Source organism: Cervus canadensis, chromosome 22 (assembly GCF_019320065.1).
Source record: "Cervus canadensis isolate Bull #8, Minnesota chromosome 22, ASM1932006v1, whole genome shotgun sequence".
NCBI classification, from domain to species: Eukaryota; Metazoa; Chordata; class Mammalia; order Artiodactyla; family Cervidae; genus Cervus; species Cervus canadensis.
Window position 1 is genome coordinate 41723974 of NC_057407.1, and position 22489 is coordinate 41746462.

The window sequence follows — 22489 nt, forward strand, 5'->3', positions numbered from 1 at the left end:
CTTGCTCTGGATGGAATTTACCCTTCTTTTTCTGGTTTCTTAAGATGAAAGTATTCATGATGAATTTAAAACCTCTTTTCTAGTATCTGCTTTTAATAATACATATTTCCTCCTCGGCACTGCTTTCAACCCACAGTGATATGATGCATTTTCATTCAGTTCAATTTATTCCCTAATCTGTTTTTACTTCATCCAGTACATTTTTCAATTCAAGTATGTTTGTCATCTAAAGAATCTCATTTGGTCTTTTTTTTTAAAGGGTCTACTTCTCAACTCAGCAGGACTCTCCTTGATTCTTCCTTTTTGACATAAACAGTGGATTTGTAAATGCTGTTTTAACATTCTTATCTACCAGTTTTATCAGTTCCGTCATTCCTGTGTGTTAGTTGCTCAGTCACGTCCCACTCTTTGTGACCCCATGGACTGTAGCCCGTCAGGCGCCTCTGTCCATGGAATTCTCCAGGCCAGAATACTGGAGGGGGTTGCTAGTCCCTTCTCCAGGGGATCTTCCTGACCCAGGGATCGAACCCAGGCCTCCTGCATTGCAGGCAGATTCTTTACGGTCTGAGCTACCAAAGACGCTCTGGTTCTATTAATTGATTTTTGTCTTTTCTGGGATCTTTTTTGTTTGTTTGTTTCTTTGAATTCCTGGTAATTTCAATAGGATACTGTTAATTTTATATTGTTGGTGGCAAAATTTTATTCTATCCTTAAACTGTATTGTAGTTTATTCTGGAGCACATCAAACTACTTGGAGTCAATAAAATCATTTCACACTTTGCTTTCAAATTTTATCAGGGCAAAATTATTAAGAGAAGAGAATGAGAAGACAAGCCAAAGAAAGACTGGGTAAAAACATCTGCAAAAGATGCAACTGGTAACGGACTTATTCAAAATATACAAAGAACTTTAAAACTCAGTGAGAAAACGAACAACCCAATTAAAAAATAGGCAGAAGATCTGAGCAAAAAAGATTTACCAAAGAAGATATATAGATGGCAAGTAAGCATAGGAAAAGATGCTCAATATCATGTCATTAGAGAATTGCACATTAAAACAATGAGACACCACTATATACCTAACAGAATGGCAAAAATCCAAACACTAACACCACCATGTGCAGTGGGAATGCAAAATGGCGCAGACACTTCCAAACATAACTTGGCAGTTTCTTAAAAAATTAAAGGTACCTTATAACCCAGCAATCACATTCCTTAGTATTTACCCGAATGAACTGAAAACTCATGTCCACACAAAAACCTGCACATGAATATTTAATTATAGCTCTTTTCATAATTGCCAAAAGACGCAACCAAGATGTTCTTCAGTAAGGGAACTGGTCATTGAACTTTGGTACATCCAGAAAATAGATTACTCAGCTCCCAAAAAACAATGAGCTATAAAGCCATGAAAAAACTTAGAGGAAGCTTAAATGCATTACTAAGGAAAAGAATGAAAAGAAGATATACTATTTGAATCCAACTGTATGACATTCGGGAAAAGACAAAACTATGAAGACAGGAATAAGATAAGTGGTTGCCAGGGGTTAGGAATAAAGATGTGGAGCACACAGGAGTTTTAGGGCAATGAAACTATTCCTGTGTACCACAACAGTAGAAATATAGCACTGGATGCTTGTCAAAACCCACAGAATATATAATACCAAGAGTGAACTCTGGGTAAACTGTGGGTTCTGAATATAACAAGGTGTCAATGTAGGTTCACCAGTTATAACAAATGTACCACTCTGGCTTGGAGTGTTCAGAGTAGCAGAGCCTGTGCATGTGTCAGATCAGGAGAAACACAGAACTATCAATATTTTCCACACAACTTTGCTGTGAACCTAAAACTGGGCTAAAAAAACAGTCTATGAAAAAAATCTTTTTACTAAGGAAAATTAAAGCAGCAAGTCGCCTGGGGCAGGGATCGGCGAATAATAGTCCAATGGTCAAATGCAACCAAAGGACAATTTTTGTATGGTCCTCAAGCTAAGACTGGTATTCATATTTTAGAAAGAATTATAAACAAACAAGAACATTTGACAGAGATCATATGGAGCCTGCAAAGCCTAAACTATGTATTCTCTGGCCTTAAGGTAGTTAAGCTTTACTAATAAAGCAGTAACACCTTTCTGAGGCTTCTGCCTAATGCCTTACATACTAAGAAGTTTTTTCAACTGTACCTGGTGGTGAATTCAAGCTGTTTCCTGTCCTGCGTGAACTCCAGAAATTGTTCTGGAACAAACCTTTCCAAGTTTTTCTCTGGTCTTTGGGCAGTTTCCTCTCATTCAAGGCTAGAAGGCTAGGTAGCCAAAGACTTGCCCGGATCTTTCTATAGATCTTTAGAGCTCTGTTCTCTCTGTGGGTCCCTCCTTTCTGGGACTCTGTCCTGTCACCCTGGCCTCCACAACTTTGATTTCTGTTGTACCTATTCAGTGATACCACAAGATTATTTTGGGTTCCCTCCACCCAGGGCCATAAAACTGCCTGCCAGTTGCTGGAGCTGTAGAGCTCATCATTTTATTTGTTCTCTTTCTCTCGGGGATAACAGTCCTGTGCTACCTTTTTTTCCCATATCTGAAAATCCATTAGTTTATAGATTTCATCTGGTTTTCTAGCTTCTAAGGGGGGAAAGTAAGTACAGTCTGTTATTCCATCTGGGCTAGGAGTAGAAATCTCCATTTACTTTGATTTTTGTGCATTGGGAAAGTTTTTTTTTTTTCTTACCAAAATATGTTATGACTTTTTAAAAAAAAATTTATTTGACTATAGTTGCTTTACAATGTGTTAGGTTCTGCTGTACAGAAGGTGAATCAGCTTTTGTTGCTAAGTTGTGTCTGACTCTTTGTGACCCCATGAACTGCAGCATGCCAGGCTTCTCTACCCATCACTATCCCCCTGGGTTTGCTCAAACTCAAGTCCATTCAGTCAGTGATGCCATCCAACGATCTCATCCTCTGTTGTCCCGTTCTCCTCCTGCCTTCACTCTTTCCCAACATCAGGGTCTTTTCCAGTGAGTCAGCTCTTTGCACCAGGTGGCCAAAGTATTGGAGCTTCAGCTTCAGTACTTACAAAGAATATTCAGGGTTGATTTCCTTTAGGATTGCCTGGTTTGATCTCCTTGCAGTCCAGGGGACTCTCAAGAGTCTTCTCCAAAACCACTATTCAAAAGTGTCAATTCTTTGGTGCTCAGCCTTCTTCACGGTCCAGCTCTCACAGCCATACAAGACTACTGGAAAAACCATAGTTTTGACTATATGGACCTTTGTCTGCAAAGTGATGGTTCTGCTTTTTAATATGCTGTCTATGTTTGTTATCATGAGAAATGCTGGGCTGGATGAAGCACAAGCTGGAATCAAGACTGCTGGGAGAAATATCAATAACCTCAGATATGCAGATGATACCACTCTAATGGCAGAAAGTGAAGAGCCTCTTGATGAAAATGAAAGAGGAGAGTGAAAAAGTTGGCCTAAAGCTCAACATTCAGAAAACTAAGATCATGGCATCCGGTCCCATCACTTCATGGCAAATAGATGGGGAAACAGTGGAAACAGTGGCTGACTTTATTTTGGGGGGCTCCAAAATCACTGCAGATGGTGACTACAGTCATGAAATTAAAAGACACTTGCTCCTCGGAAGGAAAGTTATGACCAACCTAGACAGCATATTAAAAAGCAGAGACATTACTTTGCTGACAAAGGTCCATCTAGTCAACGCTATGGTTTTTCCAGGAGTCATGTATGGATGTGAGAGTTGGACTATAAAGAAAGCCGAGCACCAAAGAATTGATGCTTTTGAACCGTGGAGAAGACTCTTGAGAGTCCCTTGGACAGCAAGGAGATCCAACCAATCCATCTTAAAGGAAATCAGTCCTGAATGTTCATTGGAAGGACTGATGCTGCAGCTGAAACTCCAATACTTTGGCCACCTGATGAGAAGAGCTGACTCATTTGAAAAGACCCTGATGCTGGAAAAGATTGAAGGCAGGAGGAGAGGGGGACGACAGAGAACAAGATGGTTAGATGGCATCACCGACTCAATAGACATGAGTTTGAATAAGCTCCAGGAGTTGGCAATGGACAGGGAAGCCTGGCGTGCTGCAGTCCATGGGGTCACAGTCGTACACGACTGAGCAGCTGAACTGAACTGAACTGGTGTTTGTTATAGCTTTTCTCCAAGGAGCAAGCATCTTTTAATTTTATGGGTGTAGTCAGTGTCCGCATTGATTCTGGAGCCCAAGAAAATGAAATCTGACACTGTTTCCGCATTTTCCCCATCTATTTGCCATGAAGTAATGCGACCAGATGCCATGATCTTAGTTTTCTGAATGTTGAGCTTTAAGCCAGCTTTTTCACTCTCAAGCTCTTTCCCTTTCAAGAGGGTCTTCAGTTCTTCTTCACTTTTTGCCATTAGAGTAGTACCATCTGCATATCTGAGGTTGTTGACATTTCTCCCGGCAATCTTGATTCTAGCTTGTGCTTCATCCAGCCTGGCATTTCCCATGATGTATTCTGCACATAAGTTAAATAAACAAGGTGACAGTATACAGCCTGGATGTACTCCTTTCCCAGTTTTGAATCAGTCCATTGTTTCATGTCCAGTTCTAACTGTTGCTTCTAGACCTGTATACAGGTTTCTCAGGAGGCAGGTAAGGTGGTCTTTAAGAATCTTCCAGTTTGTTGTGATCCATACAGTCAATCCACACATTGTCAGTGTGTCTATCCATACACTGAATCAGCCGTAAATATACATATATTCTCTCTTTTTAGGACTTGCTTCCCATTTAGGTCACCACAGGTCATTAAGTAGACTTCCCTGTGCTAAACAGCAGGTTCTCAATAGTTGCCCATTTAATACATAGTGTCAATAGTGTATATATGTCAATCCCAATCTCCCAATTCATCCCACCCCCCATCCCTCTTGGTATCCACATATTCAGTCTTTACAGCGGTGCCTCTATTTCTGCTTTGCAAATAAGATCATCTATCATCATTTTTCTAGATTCAACACAAATGCATTAATATAGGATTAAAATACATTACTTATGATTGATGTTAACATATAGTGAATTTACTGTTGTTTATAAGTGAGTTAAATATTTTTGAAATTTCCTGGTTTTAATTTTTCTTAGACCCATGTGTTATTTGGAAGTATATATTTAGTTTCCAATTTATCTGGTGACTTTACAGAGGGCTTTGTTACTGATTTCTAATTTGATTTCATCTTTGGTGGAGAACAGACTCTTTGTACTGAACACATTCACAAGGTGAACCTTCCGCACATCCCCGGGGCTCGCTCTCTGTGCTACTTTCCCCTCCCCACTCTCTATCTTGCAAACTTCAGCTCCTTCAGCTTCCCTGGTCTTTCTTTCCCCGTAACTCAAGAGCCCAGCAGGCTCTGCCTGGGAACCCCTGCTCTCAGCCTAGAAACTTACAGTGCTTGTTTCACTTTTTCATCTCTCAGAGATTCCGGTCCTTTGTTATCGTTGTTCCTAACATCTTGAAAACTATTTCATGTGTTTTGCCCATTTACCGGTGGATGTTTTTATTGGGAGGGTAGAGAGGGGTGTACATCAATTATTCTGTCCTGGCCAGTAGCAGAACTCCCCTAAACTCTAATCTGTAATATGATACACATTGACAACTATAACCCACATAAACAAGAGTTCTTTGGTGCGCTAGACAAATTTTAAGAGCGTACAAAGGCTTAGAGAACTGAGAGAACTGTTGCTCTAAACTGTGCAGTGTCCCAGGTCTCAGTTTTAGGCTTTGTTCCCCACAGCACCCTCCTCCCAGGTAATTTAAGTATACAGTTTTAAATCACTCATCTTTTTAGTTAGGTAGATTCATCCATTCATACCTAATTCTCTTTCCCACTTGAATATCCACTAGAAACCCAAATTTAACATAGCAAAATAGGAATTCTCAATCCCTTTCCCTATCCACAATCCTTGCCCTGGTCTCCATCTCAGTAAATGGCATCATCATTTCTCCAGCTGCTTGAACCAAAAATGTAGGGGTCACTCTTGATTCCCTCTTTTAGTCACAGGGGTATGTTAAATTCATCAGCAAGTACTACTGGCTCTACTTCAAAAGTTTACCTCGAATTGTTGATTTTAGTTCTACGACCACTCTAGAAATGCCACATCTCTGGCCTAAACTAGGCCAGAAACAGGCCTAGGCCTAAAACAGCCTCACTTCCTACAGGTCACTCACCTACTTAAAGGAGTCTTCCTGGACCAGCAGCTCCATCACTTTCTATCCCTACCTGAAGTCACTTCATAGCACATATCACAAATCTGACACATCTTACTCACTTGTTTACTGTCTGACTATTCCCAATATAATGTAAGCTCCACCTGAGCTGAGACATTATCTGCTTTTTGAATGTTATATTCCCAATATCTAGATTATTGTCTGGGATACAGTAACTGGTAACCAATAAATATTACTTGAGTGAAGAGCCATCAGATTGGTTTTCTTACTATTTCTTGCCAACTTACAATTTATTCTCTAGTCAGCAGACATCATCTTTTTAAATGCAGATAAAATCATATTACTTGTCTTTCTAAACTCTCCAATGACTTCCCATCGCAGTAAGAATAAAACCCAAAATACACTCCTAAAAGGTCTTCTGGGGTCTGCCCCACCTCCCCATACACCACTCTTCCCCTCCCCTTCACTCCCTACACTCTGCTCACACTCACCCTCACTGTGTCTGCTTCAGGGCCTCCGCTTCTGACGTCCTCTCTGCCTGGAATACTATTCCGCCAGCTCTGTGAAGCTTTACTTTTATTTTAAAGTAATGATTCACCTTTTAATTCTAATTGTTACCTCATTTCAAAGGTCAACTCCTTAAGAAAAGCCTTTTCCTGATGACATTATCTAATGTCTCCATAATTTCTATCATATTACTCCATTTTATTTTTTTATAGCTTGCCACTGCAGGAGACATGGGTGGGTTGGATCCCTGGGTTGGGAAGATCTCCTAGAGGAGGAAAAGGCAATCCACTCCAGTATTCTTGCCTGGAAACTCCGTGGACAGAGGAGCTCGGTGGGTTACAGTCCAAGGGGCTGCAGAGTCAGACATGACTGAGTGACTAAGCATGCACACATACACACATCAAATGTCAACTCTTTAAGGAAAGCCTTTTCCTGATAGGCCTCATAATTCCTATCAAATTACTGTTTTATTTTCTTTATAGAATCTGCCATCTAAAATTGTGTTATTTGCTGATTTATTGTTTTTAATCTGTCTGCTATTAGAATAAGACAAGAGGTCTTATCTCTATGACAAGAGGTCTTGTCGTTGCTCTATACTCAGTATATAGAACAGCAGCTGGTACATGGCAGATGTTCAATAAACATTTAGTGAATTAATGAAAAACCTAATTTTAAAAAAAGGAACAAATAAAGCTAACATGTCTTGCCTACTTAACAAGATTAAGCTGGTACTCTCAGGAAAAGTTTCAGGAGATAATCCCAGAGTGTTCATTAGAGGTTAGTTTTTCTTTTCTTGGCAAAATATAAAACTATCTATTACCAAGGTAAAGACCATGAAAATTCCCAAAATATGTCTGTTATGGCAGTTAGGCAATTAGAGTAATTCTCTGTCAGGCTAAGATTCCACCTCTTACTGAAGCAATTCAGTCTTAACTAAGAAGACTTATCAAAAGTATTTGCAATCTGAAATCCATAGGTAATTCAATAAACTCATTTCATTCAACCCCATATCAAAATATATTTTCTACAGATCTGCAACTAAGGCTCAAAATGATTTCACTATTTTTCTCCTCTTCTAAAAGAGGAAGGCATGAATACAGATCTATCCCAAAAAGGGCTAAAGAAAATAAGATATACCATCACAAAACCACCAAAGTAACTCATTCATAAAATTAAGCTTTGTAAAAGCACTATAACCTGAAACTAAAGCCTAGTCCCTCAAAAAGAAGTTCCCAAGACACAAATTATTTACTCAGATACAAAGCACAGCACAGGCAAAGGGCTTCAAGTTGAGTATCGGGAGAGTATGGGTTTAATTTCCAGTCCTGCTTTTTACTAATAGTTATGTGGGCAATTTATCTAAGCCAAACAATAAATCAAGAGTAAAAGTAATATTTCCAATTATGTACAGATGCAATACCCGCTTTCCCGGGGAGTTTCCTGGAAAATGTATCCCACCGAAACAAGAAAAAAGAAGAGGTGGATTTGGATCCCGAAATAAGTCAGCTGCCATAGGAGGGAGGCTAGGATACCCAGAAGACTGGTGACAGGCAGCTCCAGGGCAGCCATGTAGGAGGCCCAGAGACAGCAGCCACAGTGGACTGGAAAAGAACTCAGGTTGCTTCAGGCAAGAGGCTCCTGAGATAAAAGTGAGTTGATAAACTATCTATGAGGTTCACTGTAAAGTGATTCACATTTCTGATGGAAAGTTTAGAGATAAATTAATACCAGATAAATAGAAAACTAAGGACATGAAATGATTAATTATAGGAAAAGCAGAACGTTTTCCAGAAAAGAATTTCAAGTGTAAGGACGGAAAAAATAATTTTCCCTCTAATGTTCTCAGTAGTTAGCAGGGACGTTATAACAAAAGACAAACTTATATAAGAAAAACAAAACAGATGCCTATTAACATGTATACCTCATGTGTTTATGGAAGACACCCAGAGAAAAACTCTTAAGCCACTCAGAGGTGATTTACAACACTGGCTTAAATATCATCTTCAGCTAGATTAAAAAAAAAAAGAAAAAAAAGGTATGGGGGAGGCCGGATATGGGGAGATGGCAAGGAAAAACACAGTAACCAAGAGTGAAATCTGTTATGCTGATTTAAGTCCAAGCCTTCTCCATCAACAGGAAACTAACTTACTTCTAGGGAAAGAGAGGGGAGGAGGGACAGACACCTTTGTGCTGTGTTGTACTAAGTCACTTCAGTTGTGTCCGACTCTGTGCAACCCCATGGACTGTAGTCCCCCCAGGCTCCTCCATCCATGGGGATTCTCCAGGCAAGAATACTGGAGTGGGTTGCCATGCTCTCCTCTAGGCGATCTTCCCAACCCTGGGATCGAACTCAGGTCTCCTGCACTGCAGGTGGATTTTTTACCGTCTGAGCCAAATGGAGGGGAGGCAGAGAGCTTTTCTTTCTGCTGCTTCACAAATGCCTTCTCCTCAAAGAAATATGCCACAGTGACATATTCTTGGGAAGTGGCATATTCTGCTACCCTTCATAACCACAGTATGTATGCTGCCTGATTCAAAATTAGGACAATATTCAGAGATTGAGAGGAAGGTGAAGAATCACAATGTAAAATGGAGCTAAATTTTCATTTTTCAAATTAGGACTTCAATCAATTGTTAACATGGAAAACTGAAAAATTCTCCAAGAAATAGTAGAAAGAATAATCTTTTATAAAAATGAAGGTAATTATTAAAACAAAAGCCCAAAGGTTTGACAGTTGTTAATTCAAGGAAATGGAAATAGAGACAGGTTGGTGGTGGAGGAGGCATATTTTTTTATATAAGCCTTATAGAAATGTGATCTATCAAGAAGAGCTATCAATGGCATATTTAGATCCTGATACTAAATGAAACTGACTAAAACTATAATGATAATAAGCACTTTAGCTTTAGGAAGTGCCCCAAAGGTTTTTTTATTTTTTTTTTAAGTATATACTGAGGTTTATTTTAGAGCTAAGTGAATTAATTTAACATGACCTATTTAGTAATATTAAACTTTTTAAAGATACTGAAATGGTGGGCAATAGATAGTTGTATATTTTCTTGTTTGTATTTGACCCACATTTTCTTTAGTGTAGCATAAATTGTTAGATGCCATTCTTTAGTGACTTATTTTTGTACTGTACAAATTTTCTGATGCCCTTATTGTTACAGGCTTTAGTTTTGCTGCTTCAGTGATCATCTGATATTGTCTAGTTCCAGTATCAAGAAAAATTACTTTGCTTCCCAAAGGCTGATCAAAGAAGATTGATTACACCTACTTATCATTAGAGCAACAGAGCTGTGACTCTTGGGGTTCACCCTCTGGCCTGTGACTCCTCCAGACAACTTTCCCCACTCTGGGAAGGCTCGAAACACCACAACTATTGTACCCGTGTACACAGGTACAGCTACCTAATTGACAAAACAGTAACGTGCTCATATCTGGTACCTGGGCACTTTATCCTCCCTTCCCACAGATGACAGTTGGATCTGTCCCTTCAAAGCTTGAAAAGTGAAAAAAGAAAACACAGTTCTCTCAGCACAACTAAGACCTTCCATTTGTGGGACACTCAATCAGCAAATACTAACTCTCCACCATTGGCCGGGCACTTTAAATGTAAATTTAAATTGGAAACCAACCAAACAACCAAAGAATAAACAGCTACCTAACTGACAAAACAGTAATGTGCTCACACTGGGAAAGATACATAGAAACATCTTTAAGGAAAATGAAGTGATAAAGTTGGGAAGCTGGTAATAATGAATAAAATGAAAACTATTTTCGGCACAAATTTGCAAGCTACAGTGTACTGAAATTCTTTACAGAAACTCTGTCACTGAGTGGCCTGAGGACAGGATGGTAAGTCAGGAATGTTTCCATTTGAATCCCATTTTTCTTCTCACAGAGATGCTTTGAGAGCAACTAATTAATATTTGCAAGATGCTTAGTGATGAGCTCAAAGTATAATATGAGTCACAAATCAAAGAGCAGGCACATTTGACAAAATTCAGCACCCATTTATTACTAAAACTCTTCAAAAAATGGGCATAGAAGGAACCTACCTCAACAAAGTAAAGGCCATATATGATAAGCCTACAGCAAATTATTCTCAATGGTGAGAAACTGAAAGCATTCCCTCTAAGATCAGGAACAAGACAAGGGTGTCCACTTTCACCACTATTATTCAACATGAAAGTCCTAGCTACAGCAATCAGAGAAGAAAGAGAAAGAAAAGGAATCTAGATAGGAAAAGAAGAAGTAAAGCTCTCATGTTTTGCAGATGACATGATACTCAACATAGAACACCCTAAAGATAGTATCAGAAAATTACTAGAGCTAATCAGTGAATTTAGCAAAGTTGCAGGATACAAAATCAATACACAGAAATCACTTGCATTTCTACGAACTAACAATGAAAAATCAGAAAGAGAAATTAAGGAATCAATCCCATTCACCATTGCAACAAAAAGAATTAAATATCTAAGAATAAACTCATCTAAGGAAACAAAAGAACTGCACAGAAAATTATAAGACACTAATGAAAGAAATCAAAGAAGACATAAACAGATGGGGAGATATTCCATGTTCCAGAGTAGGAAGAATCAATATTATGAAAATGATTATACTACCAAACCCCATCTACAGATTCAACGTGCTATCCCTATCAAATTACCAATGGCATTTTTCACAGAACTAGAACAAAAAATTTCACAATTCATACGGAAACATAAAAGACCCAGAATAGCCAAAGCAGTCTTGAGAAAGAAGAATGGAGCTGGAGGACTCAACCTTCCTGACTTCAGATTACACTACAAAGATACAGTCATCAAGACAGTATGGTACTGGCACAAAAACAGAAATATAGACCAATGGAACAAGATAGAAAGCCCAGAAATAAACCCATGCACCTATGAGTACCCTGTTTTTGACAAAGGAAGCAAGAATATACAGTGGGGCAAAGACAGCCTCTTCAATAAATGGTGCTGGGAAAACTGGACAGCTGCATGTAAAAGAATGAAATTAGAACACTTCCTAACACCATTCACAAAGATAAATTCAAAATGAATTAAAGATCTAAATGTAAGACCAGAAACTATAAAACTCTTAGAGGAAAACATAGGTAGAACACTCGATGACATAAATCAAAGCAAGATCCTCTATGACCCACCTCCTAGATTAATGGAAATAAAAACAAAAGTAAACAAGTGGGACCTGATTAAACTTAAAAACATTTGCACAGCAAAGGAAACTATAAGCAAGGTGAAAAGATAAACCTCAGAATGGGAGAAAATAATGGCAAATGAAACAACTGACAAAGGATTAATTTCCAAAATATACAAACAGCTCATACAACTCAATACCAGGAAAACAAACAATCCAATCAAAAAGTGGGAAAAAGGCCTAAACAGACACCTCTCCAAAGACATACAGATGGCTAACAAACACATGAAAAGATGCTCAACACTGCTCATTATTAGAGAAATGCAAATCAAAACCACAATGAGATATCACCTCACACTGGTCAGAATGGCCATCATCAAAAAGTCTGCAAGCAACAAATGCTGCAGAGGGTGTGGAGAAAAGGGAATGCTCTTGCACTGTTGGTGGGAATGTAAATTGATACAGCCACTATGGAAGACAGTATGGAGATTCCTTTAAAAACTAGGAATAAAACCACCATACAATCCAGCAATCCCACTTGTAGGTATATACCCTGAGGAAACCAGGGTTGCAAAAGACACATGTATCCCACTGTTCATTGCAGCACTATTTACAATAGCTAGAACATGGAAGCAACCTAGATGCCCACTGACAGATGAACGGATAAAGAAGCTGTGGTACATATACACAATGGAATATTACTCGGCCATAAAAAGGAATCCATTTGAGTCAGTTCTGATGAGGTGGATGAACCTAGAACCTATAATACAGAGTGAAGTGAGTCAAAAAGAGAAAGATAAATATCATATTCTAACGCACATATATGGAATCAAGAAAAATGGTTCAGAAGAATTTATTTACAGGGCAGCAGCAGAGAAACAGACACAGAGAATAGATTTATGGACATGGGGAGAGGGGAGGAGAGGGTGAGCTGTATGGAAAGAATAACATAGAGACTTACATCACCATGTGTAAAACAGACAGCCAAAGGGAATTTGCCGTATGGCTCAGGAAACTCACACAGGGGCTCTGTATCAGCCTAGAGGGGTGGGAGGGGAGGGAGACGGGAGGGAGATTCAAACGGGAGGGGATATATGTATACTTATGGCTGATTCATGCTGAGGTGTGACAGAAAACAACACAATTCTGTAAAGGAATTATCCTTCAATAAAAATATAAATTAAAAAAACAAAACAAAATTTCTAACTCATCAAAAAAAGAAAAGAGCAGGCACATACTTGCAAAAACAAAAGTCACTGTCTGAGTAAACATTCAACCAAAAGTCAGTCTCTTACATAATAGTAACAGGAAAGTTTGCACTGAACATTATTATGCAAAACATATTTTTAAAAAGTTACTTAAGATGGAAAACTGCAAGCCAAGTCTTTTGCAAATAAAGAAAGTGTCATATAACTTACGATATTTACTGTGAATTTCATCTATTTCCTTTTCTGTTTGGTCCTTTGTAAAAACCATTATCTAAAATAATGAAATATTCTTAATTAAAAATTCAAAAAAATGACAAAAAAAGAAATTAGTACAATAAACTTAAAAGTCTCTAATGTGGATGTTTAAACTTGAGGAAAATAATCTCTCATCCCTGTTTTATATAGACCAAGAAGATTAACTCCTATTTACTTCTTTTAATACTGTAATTAATATATGTTTTACTTACATCAGTAGAAAATGCAACATTGATTCTATTAGAATATATAAAGTATTAACACAAAAATCAATTAAGCTTCCTATGTTCAATATTTAATTTTTCACATTCATTAGTACAACAGGTTACACAAGACCGAATAGACATTTAGCAGGTCATTAATAAGGCACATCTCCCTGTTTGTCTTCTATCTTTTCCCAATCTAACTCCCAAGTATACCACAAAGGTAATATATAGAGACCAGAAACTGACACAATTCATTATAGTCTCCGTCTTATAGTCAGCACACGGGTAATGATGAAATCAACAACAATCTCATTTTTTTCCTATCTGATTATAAACTTACTTGCCTAAAGTTGTTGCTACCTTACAAACACGCCTAGAAAATGTCTACATGGGAGAGCCCAAAACACTTCCTCCAGTGCCAAAGGACACAGTGACTATTTTCTTCTTTGGTACCCTTTCCTCAAGTTTTGGACCATCAAGCTACAGGAAGGCAATAGTGAAGGAATTTAGGCCTCTGATTCCCTCAACAAGCTCAACAGATGCTCAATTCTCGTCAACTCTTACAATTACTTAACTTCTCAACCAGTACAATCACAGAATTGCAGAATGCCAGAGCTAAAAGGGGACCTCAGAGACCATACAGTTCAACCCCTGAGTCTTACAGATGAAGATACTACGGGCCACACAGGCTAAATGGTAAACAGCTTATTATATGCAACTGCCAAAGAAAGGGTCAATACCAAGGTCACCTGATGTACAGGCACATGACTTTCCCAAAAAACTATAATTCACTAATAAACTCTACTTTGGATTGATTTTGTGCCAGAAGACTGCTAAATACAATAGAATTTTGTACTAAAAATGAGCTGCAAGTAAATCATAATACATTAAATGGAAAAGTTTTCTAGTACATTTCCCACTGAACAGATTCAATACCAGTTTGCTTTAATTTGTAGGGTATTCAACTTTTTTCTTTCCTTCATTTCTACCAAGACACTTAAAAAGACCATCAACATACACTTTCATTGAGTTTACTAGCTTCAAAACGCATCCGAGTCTTCTCCATATTTTCGATTTCTTGAACTATTTCAGCAGCTGTTAAAACAAGGACATATAGCCAACATTAATTACATGACATTGCTCAATGTACTCTGGTTATACGAACTATTAACACTGAAGCTAGATGATGGGTATACGTGAACTCCCGGTTTGGTCTTTCTAAATATTTTTCTGTAGTCTAAAGTTATTTCAAAATAAAAGGGAAAAAAAAAAGAACACAGAGTTAAAACATTTAACTCTTACACATGCAATTACAGTTTAAAAAATAACCAGAAGAGACAGCAAAGTCATTTTGCTCTTTTCTTTAAGTTAACAATAGAATATGAAAATTAACCTGTTAGTGTGAATTCTATTCTTAGGGGATATCCACTCTAATGCCAATGTACAAAATGTTATAAGAAGCTACTTTTCAAAGAAAGGCAAAGGTCTATAAATAGCAGGGAGGGAACTGACCCAGACTCCAGAATTTTTGTCTGTAGGTGTAGTTACCAATCATATACATCAGAGAGATCTGGAATATGCTCCATCTCATGTGTAAATACCTTTGACTGCAAATACCATGAAATTTACCAATGATATCTTTCTGCCTACTAGGCCAACATATTAAGGCTAACATACATATAGTGCAGGGGAAAAAATCACACCCTGACACACACACATTTATACATAAAAGGATACTATGTCTAGAAAGGAGTGTAAATGACAGACAACACACCATTAGGCATGGTTGACACTGTTTAAGCTGGATAACTGGTAAACAGGGGAAATCATCATATTCTTCACCATAAGAATTTAAATTCTATATAAATTTATACAAAATCCCTATTTAAAAAGTTTCTTACAAAACCCACAGTCCTTGAGAGGATCATTTAAGAATGCAATTACCTCAATTCAAAGTTTATTTTTCAAGGACTGAGAGATACCCCTTGCCTCCCTAATATCATTAAAACAAGTAGAAACAAAGTAAACAATCTCTATGAGCTGAACAGCTAACATAATTTACTGAATCACGGTATAACAGAAAAGCAAAGGGACCACTTGCATTCTGCCCAGAGAACATCTGGCATATATTCTCTTCTAAGATATTAAGGAGACCGTATCAGGAGCAGATGCAACTCAAGAGCTTAAATCTTTCAGGGGGACTTCTGATTCTGTTTATGATATAAAGACCTGGATATAGTGTCACTCACACCCTAGTAACAAGAAAAGCCTGAATAACTTATAAAACTGTAACTCTTCTTGAATCCATCAGAGCTAAGTTCACAGAGAAACCAACTAGCCTGAAATCTAAGGAAAGTCAGATGCCTTCGAGGGGAGGGTCATGAGTATTGGCTGACATAATAAAAACAAAGATCATCCAACTGCTGGGTAAGAAGATTTCAGACAACCTTTCTGACAGATTATAAAAGGCCAACGGTGAACCATCATAACTGTATAAAAATCCTGGGAAGCTTAGATGCAGGGCTCACACCAAATTCAAGGTTATTTTCTATAGACTTTACTGGGTATTCTCAAGAACTACTAAAGGAAGGGTGAGAATCAGAAAAAGTATCCCTCCATGTCCAGGCCTGGGAAAGGAGAACAGCCTCCACTGCAGGAAGGACATGAAGCCCCATTCCTCTAACCCTTTGGAAAAAAAACCGTTAAGCCACTGAGGGAAGGTCAACAAAACTGAAGACCCCAGAGTACAGGTAGATGGAGACAGGAAACAAAACCCTCTACTCGGGCGGAGAGGTCAGGAAACCCCGGCCCAGATCACTAGAGGGCCCTGGCCACCTGGGGAGGCACAGGGTCATTGAGAGCCCCACAAAGACCCGGGATCAAGGGCCTGCCTAAGACAGATGCTAAGCTAGAACAACCTCATGCTCCCTACTATGAAGCCAGGGCACTCCATGCGACAAGTAGCTGTGATCAGCCACTGGGGGAGAAGTGAGCATGCAAAGAGACTTTTTCAGGTACGGGTTCACAGGGAAAACCTAAGTGCGAGTGAGGCAGGAGCATTTTAAAAACAAACTTCTGGTAACTCAGGCACCAACCTAAGCACAGGAGATATGAAACTGGTGGTCAACTATAGATAGCTACAGCAACAAAAAACCCAAACCAATCAACCACACACAGTAAAGTCCTAGCAGAAGAGGAGACAAGTCCATTTTTCAGTCATTCACACTATTTACATCTCAATATTTAGCATCTCAAATATTGTCTGCTTTTAACCAAAGTTTACAAGATCTATGAACAAGCAAGCAAATAACAATAACAAAATCAAACTCAGATATCATCCAGATTTTAGAACTACCAGCCATGAAATTTAAAATAACTATGATAATATGCTAAAATATCTAGTGGAAAAGATGAACAACATGCATTAACAGATGGGTCACTTCAGGAGAGAGATGACACCATCAAGAAGAATAAAATAGAAATGTTAGAAATTAAAAAAAAAGTAACAGAGATAACTTGACCCAGCTAAGGAAAGAATTGGTGAACTTGAAAATGAGATTGATGGTATTACCCAAACTGAAACAGAAAAAAGGGGGAGAGGGAAACACACACAAAAAAACAGGATAGAGTATCTAAAAGCTGAGGGACAATATCAAATGGTCTAATAAACATGTAATAGAAATCCCACAATAAAAAAGGAAGAAGAAATATTTGAAGACCTAATGGCCAGAATCTGCTAAATATAATGAAGATATCAAACCACAAATGCAACAAGCTCAAAGCATGTAAAGCAAAATAAACAACAACAAAAAATAACAAAACAAAAACACAACAATATAGACAGAGAAAATCCTGCAGCCAGTCAGAAAAAGGGATTTACTATACCAAAAAAAAAGGCCAAGTATTACATCATGTTTCTCATCAAAAACTATTCAAGCCAGAAGAAAATGGAATGAAAAATTTGAAGTGCTGGGAGTGAGTAAGAACCCAGTGACCCAGAATTCTATGTCAATGGAAATAATTTTAGAAGTAAAAGAGAAATAAAAACTGAGAGAATATATTATTAGCAGACCTGTACCACATTAAGAGTTAAAGGACGTTTTTCAAGCAGAAGAAATATAAAACCAGAAATTCATCTCTATAAGAAGAAACAAAGTGCTAGAAATGGTAAAAATGAAGGTAAATATGAAATATATTTTTCTTATTTTCAACTCCAATACTTTGGCCACTTGATGAGATGAACTGACTCACTGGAAAAGACCCTAATGCTGGGAAAGACTGAAGGCAAGAGGAGAAGAGGACAAGAGAGGATGAGATGGTTGGACGGCATCACCAACTCGATGGACATGAGTTTGAGCAAGCTCTAGGAGTTGGTGATGGACAGAGAAGCCTGGCATGCTACATGAAGTCCAAGGGGTCACAAAGAGTTGGACACGACTGAATGACTGAACTGAAATGAACTGACTCTTATTTCTTACGAGGAGTAAGGAGGAAACTACACAATGAAGACACTGACAAGGTGATCAAAACTGCCATCACAAATGAAGGGCACAAAGATGTCAAATACCTCTAGATGAGATGTTCTGAGAAGGACAAAACATCACTTATATAGTATTCTGGCCACAAATGCCAACCTGAATGTAATTATAACAAAACACAGGGCAAAGCCAAAATGAGAAACATTCTATTTGGGAAAAAACCCAACAATAACAAAGACTGTATTCTTTTAAAATGCCAATGTCATAAAAGAACAAGCAAGGCTTAGGAATTGTTCCAGAATGAAAGAGATTGAAAGGACATTACAACTAAATTTAATATTGTGATTCAAAACTGGATCATGTACTAGAGGGGGAAAACATTCTATAAAGGCCATTATTGGGTCAACTGCTGAAACTAGAATAGAGATGAAAGTTGATACTTGTACTGCAACAATAAAAGAGAACATCTCTTTTTCTAGGAAATACACAATGAAGCATTTAGCAGACAAGATTATACGCCCTATTCTCAGACGGTTTAAGAGAAAAATACGTGTATATAAAGAAGCACACACACAAACACATATACATTAATACATAAAGTAAATAGGACAAAATACTAATAGGTGAATCTGTGTGCAGGGTATCTATGTGTTCTTCATGATAATGTTTCAAATTTCCCACAAATTCAAAATTATTTCAAAATAAAGTTGTTTTTTTTTAAATGCTAAATTAAGACTTTCAGACAAATAACAGCTGAAGGAACTTGTCTCAAAAACACGTGTGCATTACAAGAAAGATTAAATGAAGATTTTCAGGCCAAAAGAAAATGACATAAGATAGAAATCTGGTTCTAAGCAAAGAAATGAAGAATAACACAAACAGTGAAAGTGTAGGCATATAAAGACTTTCCTTCTCAATTTTTAAAACCTCTTTAAAGGAAAATTGACAGCTTAAAGCAAACATGGTAAAGTATAATGAGATTTATAACATAGAAGAAATATCTATGACAATAAAACCGGGATGGATCAAGGTCAAGATGGTGGAACAGGAGGATCTGGGGTCCATTCTTCCCTACAAGTACATCAAGAATACATCTACAAGTGGAACAGTTCACACAGAGCACCGCTGAACACTGGTGACCTCACACACCCAAAACCAAGGATGGAAGGAGTGAGGTCCTTCTGTAACACACGTAGCATAATGTTATTTGAATGTGGACTGTGATAAATTGAAGATGCAAATGGTAAATTCTAGAATAATCACTAAAAGAAAAGAGATATAGCTAATAAACCAACAGTGAAGATAAAATATAGAACTAAAAAATAATCTAAAAGAAAGCAAGAAAATAAAGGGAAAAAACCAAAGAATGGACAAGACAAATAGAAAAGAGCAAGTTGGTAGACTTAAACTCCACCAAACAGATTAAATGAAATGAAAAAGTTTTAAACTCTACAATTTAATGGCATACCTTGTCAAATTAAATTTAAAAAGCAGATCCAAACCATATACTGCTTACCAAAAACCATAGTTTAAACACAATATTAAAGAAAAAGTGAAATAAGGTTATTACTCACAGAATATTACCAGAGACTAAAACAACTATTTCATTATAATAGATTAATTCATCAAAAACACATACCAATACTAAATGCACATCCACCTAATTGGTGACATTCAAAAATGTAAAGAAAACAGAATATACTAAAAGGAAAAATTAAAAATCTATAAATATTCTTTGAGATTTCAATAATGTTCTCAGTAACTGACAGAATCACTAAACACAGCATCAGTAATGATATAGACGACTTGAATATAATACCTTAGCAACTTTACATAATTAACATTAGAGATCATTGAATAAATAAAGCAAAACTTTCAAGTGCCTAAGGAACACTCACCAAGGAAGACCTAATGCTGAGTTATAAAACAAGTCTCAATAAATGTAAAGGGCCCCAAATCATACAGAACTGCTTCAATAGAATCAAATTAGAAATGAATAAAAAAAGATATTTAAGAAATACTCAAGATATTTGGAAACTGAAAACACTTCGAAATAATCCACGGGTCAAAGAAGAGATCACAACAAAAATCAGAAAATATTTTAAATGAATGAAAAGGAAAACACAAGAGAAATAAAGCATATGGCTACATACAAATCTATAAGCCCATGTTCATAGCAGCTTTACCCAGAAGAGCCAAAAACTAGAGACAAGTCCAGTTGCCTATTAGTAGTCATTTATTCATCATTTCAAAGTCCAGAGCATTTCCTTTACCCTCAAAAGTTCTTCTGCCCAGTAAGTTCCCTCCTTCTTACCCTTAAGCTCTGGGACATACTGATCTCTTCTATGCCCCCAAAGTTTTGTCTTTTCTAAAATGCCAGATAAATGTTTTCAAAGTATACAGCATGTAGTCTTTTGTATGTCAATGCTTTTGAGATTTATCCACATTGTTGCATTTATCGGTAGTTCATTCATTTTTATTGCTAAGCAGTGTTCCATTGTATGGTTCCACCACAATTTGCATACAACCACTCACCTATTAATAGACAATCTCAGTAAACAACAAAGCTGGAGGAACTACATTACCAGACAGCAAGATCTACTATAAATCACTCATTAAATAATTAAGACACTGCACTAGTGGCACAAGGATTAATAAATGACCCAGTGGAACAACACAATGTTCAGATCCACACATAACACAGTTAGCTGATTTTCAAACATGAGGTACTGACAATTCAATGTGTAAAGGATGCTTTTTCAATAAATGCTGCTACATCAATTAGCTGGTCATATGGAAACAACAAAAGAATCTCACCTCTTACCATGCAACATATGCTTAAACCAATTTCAGATAAATTGTAGGCTGAAAGGTAGATGCAAAAAGAATAATGCTTTTAGGGGAAAAAAAAATGATCATGTGGTAGGCAAAGACATAAAAAGTAGTATCTGATGGAAAAATGCAACAAATTGGATACAAAATTTAAAATTTCTACCTCTCAAATGAAGCCACTAAGAGAGCGAAAAGATGAAAGGAGATTAAGCAAATATACACCCAGGAAGATCTGTTTCCAGAAAAATTCATGTAATCCCAGAAATAAATTAAGAAGCAATAGATCCACAACGTAGAAAAATTGGGTATAAGACTTAAATGGATATTTCACCCAGGAGAATATCCAGATGGCCAATAATTATATAAAAATATGGTGAACACTATAAGCCATTAGGGAAGCAAAAATTAAAACCATAATGAGATACTACCATGGACGCACTAGAATGGCCAAAAACGAAAACTCACAATACTGATGATGGTAATGATGTGGAAAAATTGGAATTCTCATACCTTCCTGATGAGAGCATACACTGGCACCTGGGTTTCTGTCTGTACCCAGGAAAGCTAAATGTCTGCAAAAACAACAATTTCACACGTAGGTATACGTAATGCCTAACTATGTGTGCCTATGATTATCAAGAGACCTGGGAAAGATTACTCATAACAGCATTATTCTTTAAAAGCCAAAGAGTAGAAAAACCCAAGCATCCGTCAACCATGGACATTTGTGTAACATGTCCTATTTGTATAATGGAATACGCTATAGCAACAAAATTTTTTTAAAAATCACAACTGTACACAAAAACATGGACAAATCTTATGAACATAATGTCGTAGAAAATTAAGCCAGACTCGAAAGAATGTATAAGCTACTTATTATTCCATATTTAAGATAAAACACAGGCAAAATGAATATATGGTTTTAGATGTCAGGAAGGTGGTCAACTGTGAGGATAAAGGCAGCAACTATTGGGAGGGGTGGGCTGGCCTTCTAGGATTCTGGCAGGCCTCTGAGGAGTTGTTACAAAGGCACCTTCCCTGAACTTTGTGATGATTCACCAAACAAGATATTGATAACTTGTGTAATTTTCTGTTTATATACTATACCTTAATTTTTTTTACATCAGGCAATTCTATCCATATGTTAATAACTGAAAGAACTCCAAAATTTGTGTGAGGTTAAGTGGAAAGAACAAACTATTAAGTAGTATGTCTGTAAAACAAAATATTGACGAAATAATAATAATCACATATATTTCTGGGTATATAACAATCTTAATAATCTAATGGTAACATCTATTCCATGCTAACTACCTGCTAAGGTACAATGCTAGCACTTTACATGCATTTTATCATTCAGTCTGGACAAAAACACTATGCACTAGGTAGTATTACAACTCTTACTTAAATAGGAGAGAAAGCTGAGGTCAGATATAAGTAACTTGCCCACAGTCACCCAGTCATAAAGCTGCAAAACTAGGATTCTATTACAGGACGTGCTCTCTCAAGCAACCCTCATATATATGAGAAGCTGGTAGCAGTGGCTGCCCTTGAGAAGAGAAGGGGGACAGAGAGACGAGCTGAGAGAAAGGCTGGCTTATCACAGGACACTCTAGATATCTTCCAAA

The 22489-nt window shown here is 37.3% G+C and overlaps 1 protein-coding gene across 2 annotated transcripts in view; it reads right to left on the reverse strand.

Moving 5' to 3' along the window:
- The window catches only part of RAD18 (RAD18 E3 ubiquitin protein ligase), a 97480-nt gene that overhangs the window by 43707 nt on the left and 31284 nt on the right, over positions 1 to 22489 (reverse strand). Inside the window, exons 8-9 of one of the 2 annotated variants that reach the window (XM_043442112.1) lie at positions 14570 to 14646; positions 13301 to 13361 (exon numbers count right to left, since the gene is read on the reverse strand). The exons of the other annotated variant lie outside the window; for it this stretch is intronic. Coding sequence (XP_043298047.1) covers positions 13301 to 13361; positions 14570 to 14646 — 138 coding nt within the window. The remainder of the gene's footprint in view (positions 1 to 13300; positions 13362 to 14569; positions 14647 to 22489) is intronic. 2 annotated transcript variants of the gene reach the window in all.